The 15,814-nt window shown below is 45.3% G+C and overlaps 1 protein-coding gene across 1 annotated transcript in view; it reads right to left on the bottom strand.

Annotated features, from left to right (window-relative positions):
* MAN1A2 (mannosidase alpha class 1A member 2) overlaps positions 1-15,185 on the bottom strand; it is a 155,105-nt gene extending 139,920 nt beyond the window's left edge. Inside the window, exon 1 of the mRNA XM_075437898.1 lies at positions 14,778-15,185. Within this exon, the coding sequence (XP_075294013.1) occupies positions 14,778-15,085 (308 nt within the window). The 5' untranslated portion in view covers positions 15,086-15,185. The remainder of the gene's footprint in view (positions 1-14,777) is intronic.
* Between the last annotated feature and the right edge of the window lie 629 nt (positions 15,186-15,814).

A 15,814-nucleotide genomic window follows, 5' to 3' on the forward strand; every position in this document is an offset into this window, starting at 1 on the left:
GTCATTCTTAATGGGTTAAAAGAAGACAAGGCAGTATTAGCCATCTGTCACCACACCCAGCCCTTGTGGGCACAGGCTACCTGTGATCTGAAAAGGCACAAAGGAAGGTAAGAAAAACTGCTGGGTTCCACTTCCATCCAACTCCTCCTGTCCTTCCCTCCCTTCCCACCTCTCCCATCTCCACATAGAAGAGAAGATGGTGATGCTGTTTTAGATGTCTCAGACTACATAACCATTAGATATCACTTGCCACCACCTTCACAGCCCTATTTTATTTCAGCTGTTGAGCACTGAACTGAAAACAGCAGGGTCAAATTGCTAAAAGTGATTGATTCTATAAAAAGGAGAGGTAGAGCAGAAACTGAAAACAAAATAGAAAACCAAAAACCATCTGCCATAAATGGTTTTGAACAGTTTGATGTAAATACAAGGCTTTCTAAATCTCAAAAGGCATTCAATTTTAAGCATTACTGAACCCACCCGAAAGCTGGTGAGGCAAGGTTATGGCTGACGCAGTTTAAGACAATTTTTCAAGGCAGCTCAGAAGAACTCTACTTACAGTGTGCACAGGTTCCAGAACTACTACTTATTAACAGAAGTCACATAGAAAAATTAGTTTCTTAAGTATTAAATTTAAGGAATATTTTAATTTTTTATGCTTCCACAGATTTCCTAGTTACTAGAACACTAGACAACATTTCATTGTTTGATTTTTTTCTAAAAAGTCCATACTATGCACCCATGAAGGTTCAAAACAAGCTTGCTAGGGAACTGAAGAACAGAAGTAATTATGACTTACTCAGAAATCATACACACCACTTTGGAGTTCGGGTTGGTTGTTGGTTTGTTTACTTGTTACTGTATGAAAGCTCCATAGACATGTCCTCGGGTTTTTTCTTCTTTTTAAACTCAACAGGCACTTAAAATTTCCCAGGATCACCACCAGCAAATTCCAGAGTACAGAAAATTTTGAATAAAATTACAGAACTTCATGGACTAAATCCCCCTTGTGCTGGGGATTGATGAGGTGACTTCTGTCAGTATCTGAACCTCCCAGAGCAAGTAACAGTGGCATTTTCTTTGCAGTGCCTTAAGTTTCTCCTGTAAGTGTTCCTGTAGGTTACATTACCACTGGAAACGTCACGTATTTCATTGAGATAATGATTTAGGCATCTTGCCAAATTCACACGAATATGTCAAGCCTCATTTTTCTTTTCAATAGCAGCAGACTGGATGATCTAGTCCCGCTATAGTGAGATGGCCAGATGGCATTCTGAGAAAATTATGTCTAAAGAGGGGAGAGGGCGTGTCAAGCAAACGACTATGCATAACTGCAATAGCATATCCATCTGAATAAAATTAGTGCTCAAGTGATTTATAGAAACCAAAATAAACATACCAAAAGACTACAGATGTATGAAAAACAGAGAAAACCAAGGACCTGGGGTTCACACGTAGCGTTAGTAACACAGTCTCAAAAATTCTGTTGCTTCACAAACACACACAAGAACAAAGTCACCACCGAGCACTTGACTTTGAGTCAATAAACTGTTCCCATTGCCTACCCTGGCCAGCAAGCAGCTGCCAAGTGCTAAAACGCCAACACAGCACTGGGTAAAAGTCAGCCAGCAAAACTCCAGGTTCTCTTCCATCACTTTTTTTTTGTTGTTGTTTTTGTTGTAATACCAAGAATGATGGGGTGGTGGGGGATTTTTTGTTTGTTTTTTGTGAAGGGTTTTTTATACATATACAGATCACAGAATCACAGAACCACAGAATAGTAGGGGTTGGAAGGGACCTCTGTGGGTCATCTAGTCCAACCCCCCTGCCGAAGCAGCGTCACCTACAGCAGGCTGCACAGGATCTTGTCCAGGCGGGTCTTGAATATCTCCAGAGAAGGAGACTCCACAACCTCCCTGGGCAGCCTGTTCCAGTGCTCCGTCACCCTCAGAGGGAAGAAGTTCCTCCTCATGTTCAGACGGAACTTCCTGTGCCTCAGTTTGTGCCCATTGCCCCTTGTCCTGTCACTGGGCACCACTGAAAAGAGCTTGGCCCCATCCTCCTGACACCCACCCTTCAGATATTTGTAGGCATTTATAAGGTCCCCTCGCAGCCTTCTCTTCTTCAGGCTGAACAAGCCCAGTTCCCTCAACCTCTCCTCGTAGGGGAGATGCTCCAGTCCCCTCACCATCCTTGTAGCCCTGGGCTGGACTCTCTCCAGTAGCTCTTCATCCTTCTTGAACTGGGGAGCCCAGAACTGGACACAGTACTCCAGATGAGGCCTCACCAGGGCAGTGACCTCCCTTGTCCTGCTGGCCACACTCTTCTTGATGCACCCCAGGATCCCATTGGCTTTCTTGGCAGCCAGGGCACACTGCTGGCTCATGGTTAACCTGTCGTCCACCAGGACACCCAGGTCCCTCTCCGCAGAGCGGCTCTCCAGCAGGTCCACCCGAAGCCTATACTGGTGCATGAGGTTGTTCCTCCCCAGGTGCAGGACCCTGCACTTGCCCTTGTTGAACCTCATCAGGTTCCTCTCTGCCCAGCTCTCCAGCCTATCCAGGTCACGCTGAATGGCAGCACAGCCTTCTGGTGTATCTACCACACCTCCCAGTTTGGTGTCCTTCCATAGGTATCAGTCCCTCAATATGAGGAAGTTCCCAGACATGAGATAAAAGTAAAAAAAAATAAATTCTCAGTTATCAGGGTGACAGTTACTGCAATGCAGTTCAGTTCCCTTCCATCATCTGGGATGAGAATTAGTATTAATTTCACATAGAAATAGACATAACATTCATACTCCATGAACTTTTCACTGCACTGATCTCGACCAACTTAACAAGTATAACAGTTATTAGATCCACCTTGCCTGTTTTTAAGTACCTAAACCAGGATTTTTAACAGTTCAGAGTAACAACTGGTTAAAATAACGTGCAAGATGAAGTGATAAAACTGGTTACAAATTTGTTTAATTCTTAACACTATTTCTTACTTCTTGTGATTCTTCCTGTTTACTGGAACATGGCTGTTTCACAGACCCATTAATATTTTAACTGTCGAGGATTCTGCTGTCTCTAGAAGGTGGAATTATTCACAAAAGTAGAAATTTTAATTCCTTGAATACTCTTTATAACATCAGAACTCCATTACGCAGAAAAGCCCACGTACCCCTCTGCTGTATTTTCTTCTCCAGAACACTGTGCATTGCAATTCAGAATTCAATACATGTGTTACTTAATAATTTGGAAAACACTTTCCACTCAAATAGAAGACAACGACAGCAGAACAGATGCCTTTGGGAAACTAAGGATGTGTGATTATAGCACTGGGAAAATAGACACATGCTTGCATCATCTGCAATTATTAAGTTTAGAATTAAACAGTCTTCAGTGTTTCCAAGATAAACCTGATTAACAAGAGATTTAAAAGGTCACTAGAAAGATGGTTGTTAGTCAAACTAGTTAACACTATCATTTTTTCAGGACTGAATTTTCTCTTTCTTTGGGGGGAAAATGTTGTATCTGACCCAGGAAAATAACTCCCCCCATCTGTAAGAAGCATCTTTGCCACTACTATTGCCATCTCAAACAAGCCCAGAGAGTGCCGCTGTTTTTTCAAGTTTTATTTTTTAAAGCATAGAGAAAATTTGATTTCATGAAGTAATGAAAACAAGCAGGAGGCCTACAGTCCAGAAAGTCAGTTTTGGATTATGATTTTTTTAAACACGCTACAGAAAGGATGCAAGTATTCTGGAGCAGACCCCCTAACTTGCATAGGGAAAAGAGTAAGTCGCACTCAAAATGCAATAAATTTGTAAAGATGGCAACGTACGCAGATAAATCTGCTGAGGAAACAGCACATGCTGTAAGCTATTCTTACTAGCCAACAAACCTAAACCACGAGTGCAACTGAACCCAGTGTATTCAGCATAAGTTTACTGATCCGGCAGGATATTCAGAGAAAGAACATGTGATCAGATGTGATCTTCCTCTTCCCACTGAAGGATTTAAGGGCTATGCCACTCCCACAGACGAGATGTTTTTCTTACCCTTTGTGAGCACATTCAGTTTGATCCAATATAAAAAGTAAAACGGATTAGTTTGATTTACCACTGACAGTCACCTGCTCATAAGTGGCCTGACTGTACGCTTCAGCAGTTAAAACATGTCAGCAGCTCCCAGAGAAAAATGCTAACAAATTACTAAGAGGGACAAACTACTTATGCACCTTGCCTGTGCAAACTTCAGATGCTGGACTACAAACAGTACTAAACCACAGCTGAGATGAATGTCACCCTGCAAAAGTCTTCAAGCTGCTAACAGCACACATTAAATATGAAAATTGACATTTCTGCATGCTGGTGTTAATAGACACAAAGAAATTTCATTTAACAGCTCTTAAATCTTTATACAGCAAGAAAATACTTTTGTCATATGCAGTCCCTTAAAGCTGTAATTTTGCTCATGCCATACTGATCAGACTACATCATTTTAAGCCAAATGAAAAGCTCAAACTTGCTCTCTCAATTAGAATCACAGAAAATAGCTGCCTGTCCATGGTAAGCCTCAATGGCAGCACTACAGGAAGGAGCAGGGCAAGCATTTGCAAGATCCTCTGGTGGTTTAAGAGGTGACTAACAAGTAAGAACACATATAAAACATTAATGAAACGAATGCTGAACACCATATGCACGGTAATCCAGTTCATGGGTTTGCATCACAGCAACATTTAAAAAACTGAAGGCAGCAAGAGGGAATCAGAAATGTGATTCAATGTCTGGGCAAATAAATCCTGTAAGGAGTAGAACTAACAGAGCCCAGTGTTTCATAGAATCATTTAGGTTGGAAAAGACCTTTAAGATCATCAGATCCCACCATAAACCTAACACTGCCAAGTCCACCACTAAACCATGCCCGTAGGTGCCATATCTAGACATCTTTTAAATACCTCCAGGAATGGTGACTCCACCACTTCCCTGGGCAGCCTGTTCCAATGCCTGACCACTCTTTCAGGAAAGAAATTTTTCTCAATATCCAATCCAAACCTCCTCTGGCACAACTTGAGGCCGTTTCATCTCTTTCTATTGCTTGTTACTTGGGAGAGCAGACCAACACCCACCTCGCTACAATGTCCTTTCAAGTAGTTGCAGCGAGCGATAAGGTCTCCTTTTCTCCAGGCTAAACAATCCCAGCTCCTTCAGCCACTCCTTATACATCAGTGTCTTTTAGCTTTGTGTCCCAATGCTTCCTACAACCTCGATAGGCATCCCATTGCTACTTGTATCCCATAAAACTTGTCTCTTTCCTAACACTGCTTTAATTTCCAACCACCATTCTCCAGCAGATCGGAGAAGAACCAAGCACATGTATTGTGGCTGGTTCACACCTACGCTCGTGCAGGCTGACTAGCAGTACACCAAGCATCACAGATGACTCTTGGGCTTACGGCTGTGAGTATTCCTTCAGCACTGTCCCTAATTAAGGTCTTTCTCTTTCACCCAGCAAAGAAATACGCAAAAGATACAGAAATGTACTTATTTTGACAGATCACCCTTTGCTGTCACAGGGGAGGAAGGGGGAACAGAGAATAGCAGAGGGTCAGCAAGCACTACAGGTGAACATATGGCACAGCCACAGAAACTGTTTGCTTAGGAGACAAGGCTAAAGACACCTTTAAATAGCAGTCTCTAGCTCAGAAAAAAAAAAAAAGGCTAATAAATAACCTACAGCACATCTTCTCAACTTTTTCTTTTAATTTTAGAAACACCAGAGTACCGTGGTGTGCAGTGACCAAGGCTACATTGCAGTGTGGCCTTGGCTGCAGTGACCATGAAATGGTGGAGTTCAAGATCCTTAGGGAAGCAAGGAGGGCACACAGCAAGCTCACTACCCTAGACTTCAGGAGAGCAGACTTTGGCCTCTTCAGGGCCTGCTTGGTAGAGTACCATGGCACGAAGCCCCGGAAGGAAAAGGGGCCCAAGAAAGTTGGTTAAGCTCCAAGGATCGCCTCCTCCAAGCTCAGGAGTGATGCACCCCCACAAAGAAGTCAGGCAAAAGCGCCAGGAGGACTGCAGGGATGAACAAGGAGCTCCTGGACAAACTCAAACACGGAAAGGAATCCTACAGAGGGTGGAAGCAAGAACAGGTAGCCTGGGAGGAATACAGAGAAATTGTCCGAGCAGCCAGGGATCAGGTTAGGAAAGCTAAAGCCCTGACAGAATTAAATCTGGCAGGGATATGAAGGGCAACAAGAAAAGCTTCTATAAGTATGTCAGTGATAAATAATAAGATGACTAGGGACAATGTGGACCCTCTCTGGAAGGAAACGGGAGACCTGGTTACCTGGAATATGGACAAGGCTGAAGTACTCTGTGACTTTTCTGCCTCAATCTTCATTGGCAAGCGCTCCAGCCACACCACCCAAGTCATAGAAGGCAAAGGCAGGGACCAGGAGAATGAAGAACCACCCACTGCAGGAGAGGATCAGATTCGAGATCATCTAAGGAAGCTGAAGGTGCACAAGTCCATGGGACTTGATGAGGTCATCCACGGGTCCTGAGGGAACTGGCGGATGAAGCTGCTAAGCCACCATCCATCACATTTGAGCAGTCATGGCAGTCCGGTGAAGTTCCCACCGACAGGAAAAGGGAAAACATAACCCCCATTTTTAAAAAGGGTAAAAAGGAAGACCCATGGAACTACAGGCCAGTCAGTCTCACCTCTGTGCCCAGCAAGACCATGGAGCAGATCCTCCTGGAAACTATGCTAAGGCACATGGAGGATATGGAGGTTATTCGAGACAGCCAGCATGGCTTCACTAAGGGCAAATTGCATCTGACAAATTTGGTGGCCTTCTACAACAGGGTTACTGCATTGGTGGATGAGGGAAGAGCAACTGATGTCATCTACCTGGACTTGAGCAATGCATCTGACACTGTCCCACACAATGTCTTTGTCTCTAATGGGAGAGACACTGATACGATGGATGGACCACTCAGTTGATAAGAAACTGGCTGGATGGTCACACTCCAAAAGTTGTAGTCCATGGCTCCATGTCCAAGTGGAGACCAGCGAGGAGTGATATTCCTCTAGGGTCAGTACTGGGACCAGTGCCATTCAACATATTTGTCAGCGACATGTATAGTGGGACTGAGTGCACCCTCAGCAAGTTTGCTGACAACACCAAGCTATGTGGTGCAGTTGACACGCTGAAGTGAAGGGATGCCATCCAGAGGGACATTGACAGGCTTGAGAGGTGGGCCTGTGTTCAAGCCTCATGAAGTTCAACAAAGCCAAGTGCAAGGTCCTGCATGTGGGTTGGAGCAATCCCAAGCACAAATACAGGCTGGGCAGAAAATGGACTGAGAGCAGCTCTGAGGAGGAGGACTTGCAGGTGTTGGTTGACCAGAAGCTCAACATGACCTGGCAATGTGCACTTGCTGCCCAGAAGACCAACCGTATCCTGGGCTGCATCAAAAGCAGTGTGGCCAGCAGGTCAAGGGAGGGGATTCTGCCCCTCTGGCTCCACTCTGGTGAGACCCCACCTGGAGTCCTGTGTCCAGCTCTGGAGCCCCCAGCACAGGAAAGACATGGAGTTGTGGGAGTGGGTCCAGAGGAAGGCCACAAAAATGATCCAAGGGCTGGAGCACCTCTCCTACGAGGATAGGCTGAGAGAGATGGGGCTGTTCAGCCTGCAGAAGAGAAGGCTGCGGGGAGACCTTATAGCAGCCTGCCAGTACCTGAAGGGGCCTACAAGAAAGCTGGAGAGGGACTTTTTACAAGGGCATGGAGTGACAGGACAAGTGGTAATGACTTCAAGCTGAAAGACGGTAGGTTTAGATTAGATATAAGGAAGAAATTCATTACTGCGAGACTTGTGAGGCACTGGAACCGGTTGCCCAGAGTAGTTGTGGCTGCCCCCTCCCTGGAAGAGTTCAAGGCCAGGTTGGATGGGGTTTTGAGCAGTCTGGTCTAGTGGAAAGTGTCCCCGCCCATGCCAGGGAGGCAGGAACTAGATTATCTTTAAGGTCCCTTCCAGCCCAAACCATTCTATGATTCTACCTGGTTGGGTACTCAAAAAACAAAAATGGAAGTTGCCAGGGGAAATAATCTCTTCTATTTTTTTGAGATCTTCAAATACTAAATAATACAAATAATACTGAACCTCTAGATTTTTGAGTGAATGAAGCTTCATAATTTGCTCTGTACAGGACACTAGATCGGACAACAACATAAAGACAAAAGGAATCAAAAACCTACACATTTTATGAGCAAACACACACTACAAGAACCTAGCAGTTCTCAAAGCTTTCTCCAGTATTTACCCCTATGAATAAGTGTGTTCACTCTCAATACAATAAGATAATAGAGCAAAATATATTTGTTGAATTTGAATACAAGTAGCAGAGTCATACTGATCTAATAAGAGGTAAATAACTACATTGTAAATGCAGGTACTTTGGAAAAGTTACAATCATACAAGACATTTAGAGCCCTCAGACTTTTTTTCAAACCTTTATTTCAAGGTTTAGGGCAGCAGGGGAAGGTTACATTTTTTCCCCCTTTCTTGGCTTTACTACCTTGTTGGCCTGCTGAACACTCCTTTCCCCAACAACAGTTAACTTGCAACAGAACTCTGAATCTTAGGAACGAAGTGACAATCTAGTTACTGAATTAAAACAGATGATAGCACCCATTTGAGCCTGCACCTGGAAATTAAGGGAAAACAACAAATCCCACAAGCTACATCCAAGCAAACGCTCTGAAGCTCCCACTTTGTTAGCTTGAACAACTACTGTGAGAAATAGCTGCCTACCCATCAGGCCAAACTCTTCTCTACATTTGAGAGCTGCAATAATGAAAACGTGGGATGGTGAAATAAAAGTGCTGACCATGTTTTGGACTCTGTGGGCTTCTTAGGGAAGGACATAAGAAGAGAAGAACGGCATTACAAAATTTTTCCTCTTTGCCCATACTCAGTCTCAGTTCAATTGTCATGAAAACATGTACACAGACAACATGTGATGTCACCAAACTTCTAATTAGTTTTACATACATTTGTTTTAAGGAAGTAAAAACCCACAAGTCAGAATGAGCTGAGTAGGATCGACATGTTTCTATTTACTACAGAAAATTAAGAGGATCAGAAGATGGGAGAACTCTTACAGTGTAATGTGCCCACAGCTAGCCATGCTGCTTACTATTGCCTGCACTGCTACCATCATCAAGCAACCCACATTTATGCTAAAATTCTTTTGAGATTTTAATCTACAAAACTCCAAATGAACCAAAGTGCTACTGCCTCCCACCCACTAGCTGGCCTAAATCCAGTCAGCAGACTTTCTGCAGTTTTCCCACGCCTGACTTTTTTCCAGCATGTAGACAAAGTGTAGATCATGCAGAAAACCAACAAGTTAAATTTTTTTTTTTTTTTTAAGTGTAAAGGATAAGAAATGGAGAACACCAGCTCTTGACTCCTCTCTTTCATAATACAGGAAATACTTTGACAAACTGGAGTACAGCAAAGTAAGTTGAAGAAAGCAGAACTCTACACATCATGTAGGCTGTTCAGCAGATGGGGGGGGGGGACATCTAGACAGATGGTCTAGAATTTGCATTTTGTAATTTGAAGATGAAAGCATTGCTTAGCCTACAACATAATGTACTAATTTCAGCACAAGCTTAGAAATAATACAAGGGGTTACTTCTCCAACTGACCACTACAACTTCAGGAGAAATTCAAATTCAGTTTCAGGGTATAATGTGGAGACTGCAGAAGCAAGCATGGGAAATCAAATTTCTATAAATCTCCAAGTACCAACATCTTTTCTCAAGCCTCTTCTCAAAATGGAGTCCAGAACAGACGATGACATGTGGCTACTAAAAACTCCAACTGAGAAAAGTCTCTAGGTAAAGACAGGCAGTGCTCTTGCAATGGCTTCAACAGCTGAAGACTGACACCAGACAGTTACAACTTCTTTGCCCTAAACATACGAGATGATTCTGAGCCCTAACTCAGAATGCACTTCTGCCCTCTTCAGCTGCACAGGTGTCTCCACGAGGTCCTGCATCACCTGCATGTTGTGCCCTAAAAAGCCTTGCTTCCAGATCAAGCACCTCAGCTTAAACTCAGAGTCCACATTCTACAGAGGCTGTGGAGTCTGCTCTGAAGACATGCTCAATTTCAGGCAATGAAAAATTGGACAGAGTAGGAGTTGGGACACAGGCACTACAGCAGCTCCTGATTTTTTCAGGGGAAAAGCCAGGTTCTCTGAATCACAACAGCAAATACTCTTAATTGCAGTAATGAGCTGTGCCTCAAGTAAAGGGGGGGAAAGGAAGAGCAAAGAGTTTAATGCATTTTTATACCTGATGGCGTGGCAGAGGATGACAGGAGACACTGATCCCACTGAGTAACAGAGGTTATCTCCTCTGCCCACTTCTGCTATGGCTAATTAAGTCATATAGACCAGAGAAGATAAAGGTATTCAAGAGAAGCATATTAAGCCTTTCATGTTTTTTTTAAAAAAAAAAAAAGCAGCAAGATTTAAAAGAAGAAATTAAGACTGAAAGCTCTACAGAATCATTTTTGTTACTTTCACTTCGTAAGAGTAGAGACAGCAGCTGCTACTGCTGTAGTGACAACCATACATTGAGCAACAGAAGAAAGAGCACTTTTAGACTGCTGCAATACAGCTGCTGACCCACAACTGGTCATATCAGACTGCTTATATCCTTGCATAACACAAGTCAATACTCCTTAGCGTCACAGAAGCGAAGTCAAAGGCATGATTTACACTGATCTATACCTACTCACACACAGAAGCCAAGGCAGTTGAGGTGGTCAGTTGTATTAGCAGCACCTGCTATCAGTCTGATCACACAAGGGTTGCTGGGGTTTTTTAAGCACAGGCAGGAACGATGACGAAGTAATACACAGGAACTCAGCAGCTGAGGATACAGCTCTGCAAATTCTGAAGGACTGAATTGTTGGCACAACAGTAGTCCAAGTGCTGTTACAAAGTGGCTTTGCAGCTCATAAAATTACATTATTTGTTGCCTCTAAGATTAATGTACTTTTACCACAGAAATGATCTTTTGTCAAGTAATACAAAGAGCAGCTGCTTGACACATCATTAAAGAAACAAGTCTGCTCAATCTTCGTATTACAGATAATCTTATTTTAAAAAAATCCAGTAAATTAAGGAGATTACAGGGCCTCTGCATTCTCACTCATTTAAATTAAATGCCAAGAAACCATAAGAATTTTTTGGTTTGATTCCAAAGCTATCTTTCAGACCTGGTACTGAAGAATAAAATACCTAAGACAGCTGGAAAGTAACTAGGTAGTGAGAAACACCCTAAGTGTTTTTGTGTGGCAGGGTAGATGCAGAAGTTTGGGAGAAGTGACAGTTGTCTAAAACCATGTAACAAATTTTGAGTGACACACAAGTTTATTTGGCAAGATGTGTCTTTAAAACTGTTCTGCTCTCCTTCCAGAATCTCTGCAATATCCTATTTGAAACTGAGAGAAATTCATCTTTAGGGAATGAAATCGATTTTTAAAAAGCATGCGTATGCACATATCTTCACATGTCCTGGACTAGTCTTTTCCACTCTCCCTCCTCCCAGAGGCAAAATTTTGTGGCACACCTTTCCAAAATTACTAACCCATTCCCTATGCATTATCCTGCAAGCGCACACGAAAAGCCTCCCTGTGAAATGAACAGCTAAAAATTTGTATTAACTTGCAATACAGCCCATCCATTTCCCAAAATAGAAATTGCAATCTTCTTTCAGATTTTAACTATCTTCTTACGAGAAAGTAATTTTTCTTTGGAAGATAGGCAAAGACACTAACTCTTGAACAAATACCTAAGACCCTGCCTGGAAGGGGAGAAGGAAAAAGGGACAGGAGCAGTAAAAAAAATGTGAAGTTAATGTCACCAAGGGGTAAACACTGTAACAATAATAATAAAAACACTAAAGAATGTCAAGGGGCCCCAGGGAAACAGGTGGGAAAGCAATGTGAGGAATACAGAGAAGGTCCAGTGAGAACCCTTGTTTGCAGCCATGCTTTAGTGTTGGGTGTACACGAGAACCCTCTACACCTCATTGCTATATTTTGCTAGAAGATAGAAACACGAATATCCTCCAGTAGCCTACAAACCTCAAAATTTAAGGGGTAGGAGGAAAATGAGCATTAAAATATTATAGCCTATATACCAAGGGAGCAGCATAATAATATCTGGTTTTTATCATTTGATAGTGGTCAATACCAGCATTCACAGAACAAACACTTTCCTTTAGTCACTAAATCAACACACCTGTCATATCATGATCAAGTGTATACTTCATGTGAATGACCTTTGATCCAATTTCTTCTGAAGTGCCACAATTCGAAATATAGCTTGTCAGCCCATCATCACACTTGACGTCTTAGACTGCACCCTCCTTCCTATTGCCAACGGGTTAATTTCCCCTGATCTTTTCTACCGTAACTCCTCAGTGTCATCCAAAAAACAACAGTTACAGACTAGCTGACACTTGACTTTGCTCCTTGATAGTAACATGAACAAAGTTTTTCATCCTAAACTGAGATAACAATCTAGAATCCACTACTGAAGACCCTATACCTGACCAAATACCGTCCTGCAATCTGGGAGCAGGAACCCAGCCATGAAAACGGCACCAGATGCTTCCCTTTGCAGAAGACAGTCACCACAGCAGCTCCACGCTAGCAAATAGCCTGCTGATAAGGCTGTGTGGCAGTAAGCCAAAAAAGTTGCTCCAAAAGTAAAGCACATAACCTTGCTTCACTGTGCATACTGTGGCATTCACACAAGCATCTTGGAATTAGGTTAAGCAGGCAGCCATTTTTGGTAAAAACATGCCCGGAGTAATCCAATGGTTTGCAGGGCTAAAACAACAGGAATAATGTCTGTCCCTGCTCAGGTAACAGCTCAAAAGGCAGCCACAAAAAATTGTCCACAACAGGGACAATTTTGGGTGAGGGTAGGGGGAGGTACACACATTCATAGCTTATGGAGGAACCGTAGGAGAGTTATCTGAAGACAGGATAACAACGTCATTTAAGAACAGATCCCAAACAAGCAAATTGCATTTAGCTCCGACAGTTATGTTACTGCTTATCTACACGACAGACAAAAATACTATGCACTTCATTGCTAACGGTGTAGTCTCAGTAATCACACTTAAAGAGGAAACCTGAAAAAGACCCACATAAGTAGGTTAATCAAGAGCATCACTCCAGAACTATCAGCATCAACAAACTCCTTTTTCTATGGCCCATCTCCTGGGCAACACAAGGTACAACAACCACAGCAGGAGATTTGGAAATCTGAGCTCTTCTTTTTGTTTCATCTGTCTTTTATTTTAGAACTCGATTTTGACTGCATGTACCACAGCGAGTGGGGAAGCTAAGACATAAGATCACAAAAAAAAGATAGAGATAAATATTTCAAAGCCATATTAGAGAGTATCTAAATCTATGTTTTGTGCAACATTTAACCACACCAGCAATTCACATCATCTACAGAAGTAGTCCTTGTTAAATATTAAGCACCCATGCGCCTTCAGTGATGGAGAAAGAGCTTAGAAGTGCCCCAAGATGTCCAACAGCAAAGACGCCTTAAGGAAAAATACCACAGTATTCAGGTAGTCTTTGTAACTCAGATGAATAAAGAGGCAGATATACCCTCTCCTTTTAATCTAGCACAAATAACCTTTAAATAAATCTTACAGCATGTCAATAGGATATATTTTAAACTGTTCTCAAAGGAACGCTATCAGCGTAAGTAACCTTTCTTTAAATTTCACTGTATTACTAATTTGAGTATGGAAGAGCATATATTTTATCACCCATCATCATCACATTTTACACATCTTTGACAGTGAAGAGACATCAGTCAGCTTCACTGTGATCCAGGCACTAGGGTAGGATTTAAGCAATTAAAGTATGTTAGAAGCAAACATACTGTGTAACCCTCATTTGAGTTTTTTAATCTCAAGTTTTGAAAGCTTAACTTCACATGACCCAATCTTGAACATTTAGAGGCTTGCGCCGCACAAAGCTTTAGGTGGCCCTGAAAAGCTATGACCAGCATGACATTTACCCTGGTTACTCTTTACTGTTTTATCTCCAATTTCTTTACACTGGCAAACACAATTAAGGAAACTGAGCCACTGGCACCTCCAATTGTTTGGAATAACATTACAGCAAGCGATTTTAAGAGCCAGAAAAGGCGATTGTGCCATCTGCACTAGTTGCGTGTCCTGCACGTCGCAGGCTGACAGCCTGAGGGTCACAGCATGAAGTCTTCGTCTGATCAAAGTTCTTGCTACACTATTCAGCAACAAGCAGCTGCTTTGAGTAGGCACATAAAGGCTATAGAAAAGATGCAGCAGTTCTTCAGTCGCTTATACTGTCTCCACAAATGCCATAACTGAACCCCCTTCTTTCCACGACTGACCCAGGGAATCGGCTAGGGTGAGGGAATAAATCAGTCACTGGAGGGGAGCTCGTATTCACCCTCCCAGCCCTCGCCAACCAGCGGGAGAAATTCACGCTGGAAAAGAAAACATGGAGCCACAGCATAGAGACAGCAGCTGGAGGACACGAGGCCAGCGCTCAGAAGTTGATCCGCGCCGGAGGGAGGCGAGGACCCCGGGCAGAGGAGCGACAGCAGCGCGGTGTCAGCAGAGACCTCCCTTCCATCCGGCCCCGGCCCCACCGGGAGCCGCTCGCCGCCCGCTCACCTGTGCCGGTGCTCGTCGTGCCCCTGCCCGTGGATGAGGAAGCCGCCGAGGTTCTTGCCCCCTTTGCTGGTGTCTACGTGGGGAATGAGGACATCCTCCAAGCCCAGGTCGAAGCGCTTGTGCTTCGAGGAGTCGGGGAGGAAGAAGAACGCCCCGAAGCACAGGGTGATGAAGGCACTAAGAATAAGGAGCAGGATGAATTTTTCGGAGAGTCTCAAGGTAGCCCTGTGGTGCGGGAAGGCGGAGGCGCCCAGGTTCAGGGGGGGCAGCCTCCGCCCGGAGAGCGGCAGCAGGGCGGGAGCCGTCATCCTTCCGCTAGCGAGCACCCCGCCGGGCGCGGCCCATCCCCTCAGCCCCTGCGGGGGGCGGCCCTGGCGCCGCGGGCCCGGCTCGGCTCGGCCGCCTCCCGGCCCGGCGCGGGGGCTGCGGGCGGCTCCACCATCCTCCCCGCGGGCGCCGGGCCGCGGCCCGCCTCGCCCGCCGAACCGCCGCGGGGGTGAAGTGAGGGGAGGGGGGGGCCGGGCCGCCCCAACGGCCCCCGCCCCCCCGGTGGCTCGGGCCGGGGCGCGGCCTCCCCGCTACCTGCGCGCCCCCCTCTCTCGCCCCGGGGCCAGCAGGGCCCGAGCGGTCGGCTCCGGTCAGCGGCGCTCCCCGAGCTCCGTGGCCGCTCGGCTGCGGGACGACGACGACAACGCCGGTGGCGGCGAGCGGCTGCGGGCTGCTAGGGGCCCGGCCTGACGCGCGGCGCCCCTCCGCCCGCGTCCCCTTGGCCGGGCCGGGCGGAGGCTCATCCCCGCCGCGCCGCCCCGCTGCGAACGGCGATCGGCGCCGGGAACGGCCGCCGCAATTCCACTCCGGACCCTCTCCCCGCCCCCACGGCGCCTGCGCGGCGGCGGACGGCGCAGGCGCGCTGGGAAAAGCGAGGTCTCGAGGATGCCGCTGCCAAGAGAGGAGGGCGGGAGGCGCGGGGGGGCGGGGCGGGGGGCGGGGCATGCCCCGGCCGTTCCCCGCGGCGGGGTGGGGGGGGCCTGGCCGGG

Source organism: Opisthocomus hoazin, chromosome 1 (assembly GCF_030867145.1).
Source record: "Opisthocomus hoazin isolate bOpiHoa1 chromosome 1, bOpiHoa1.hap1, whole genome shotgun sequence".
Taxonomy (NCBI): domain Eukaryota; kingdom Metazoa; phylum Chordata; class Aves; order Opisthocomiformes; family Opisthocomidae; genus Opisthocomus; species Opisthocomus hoazin.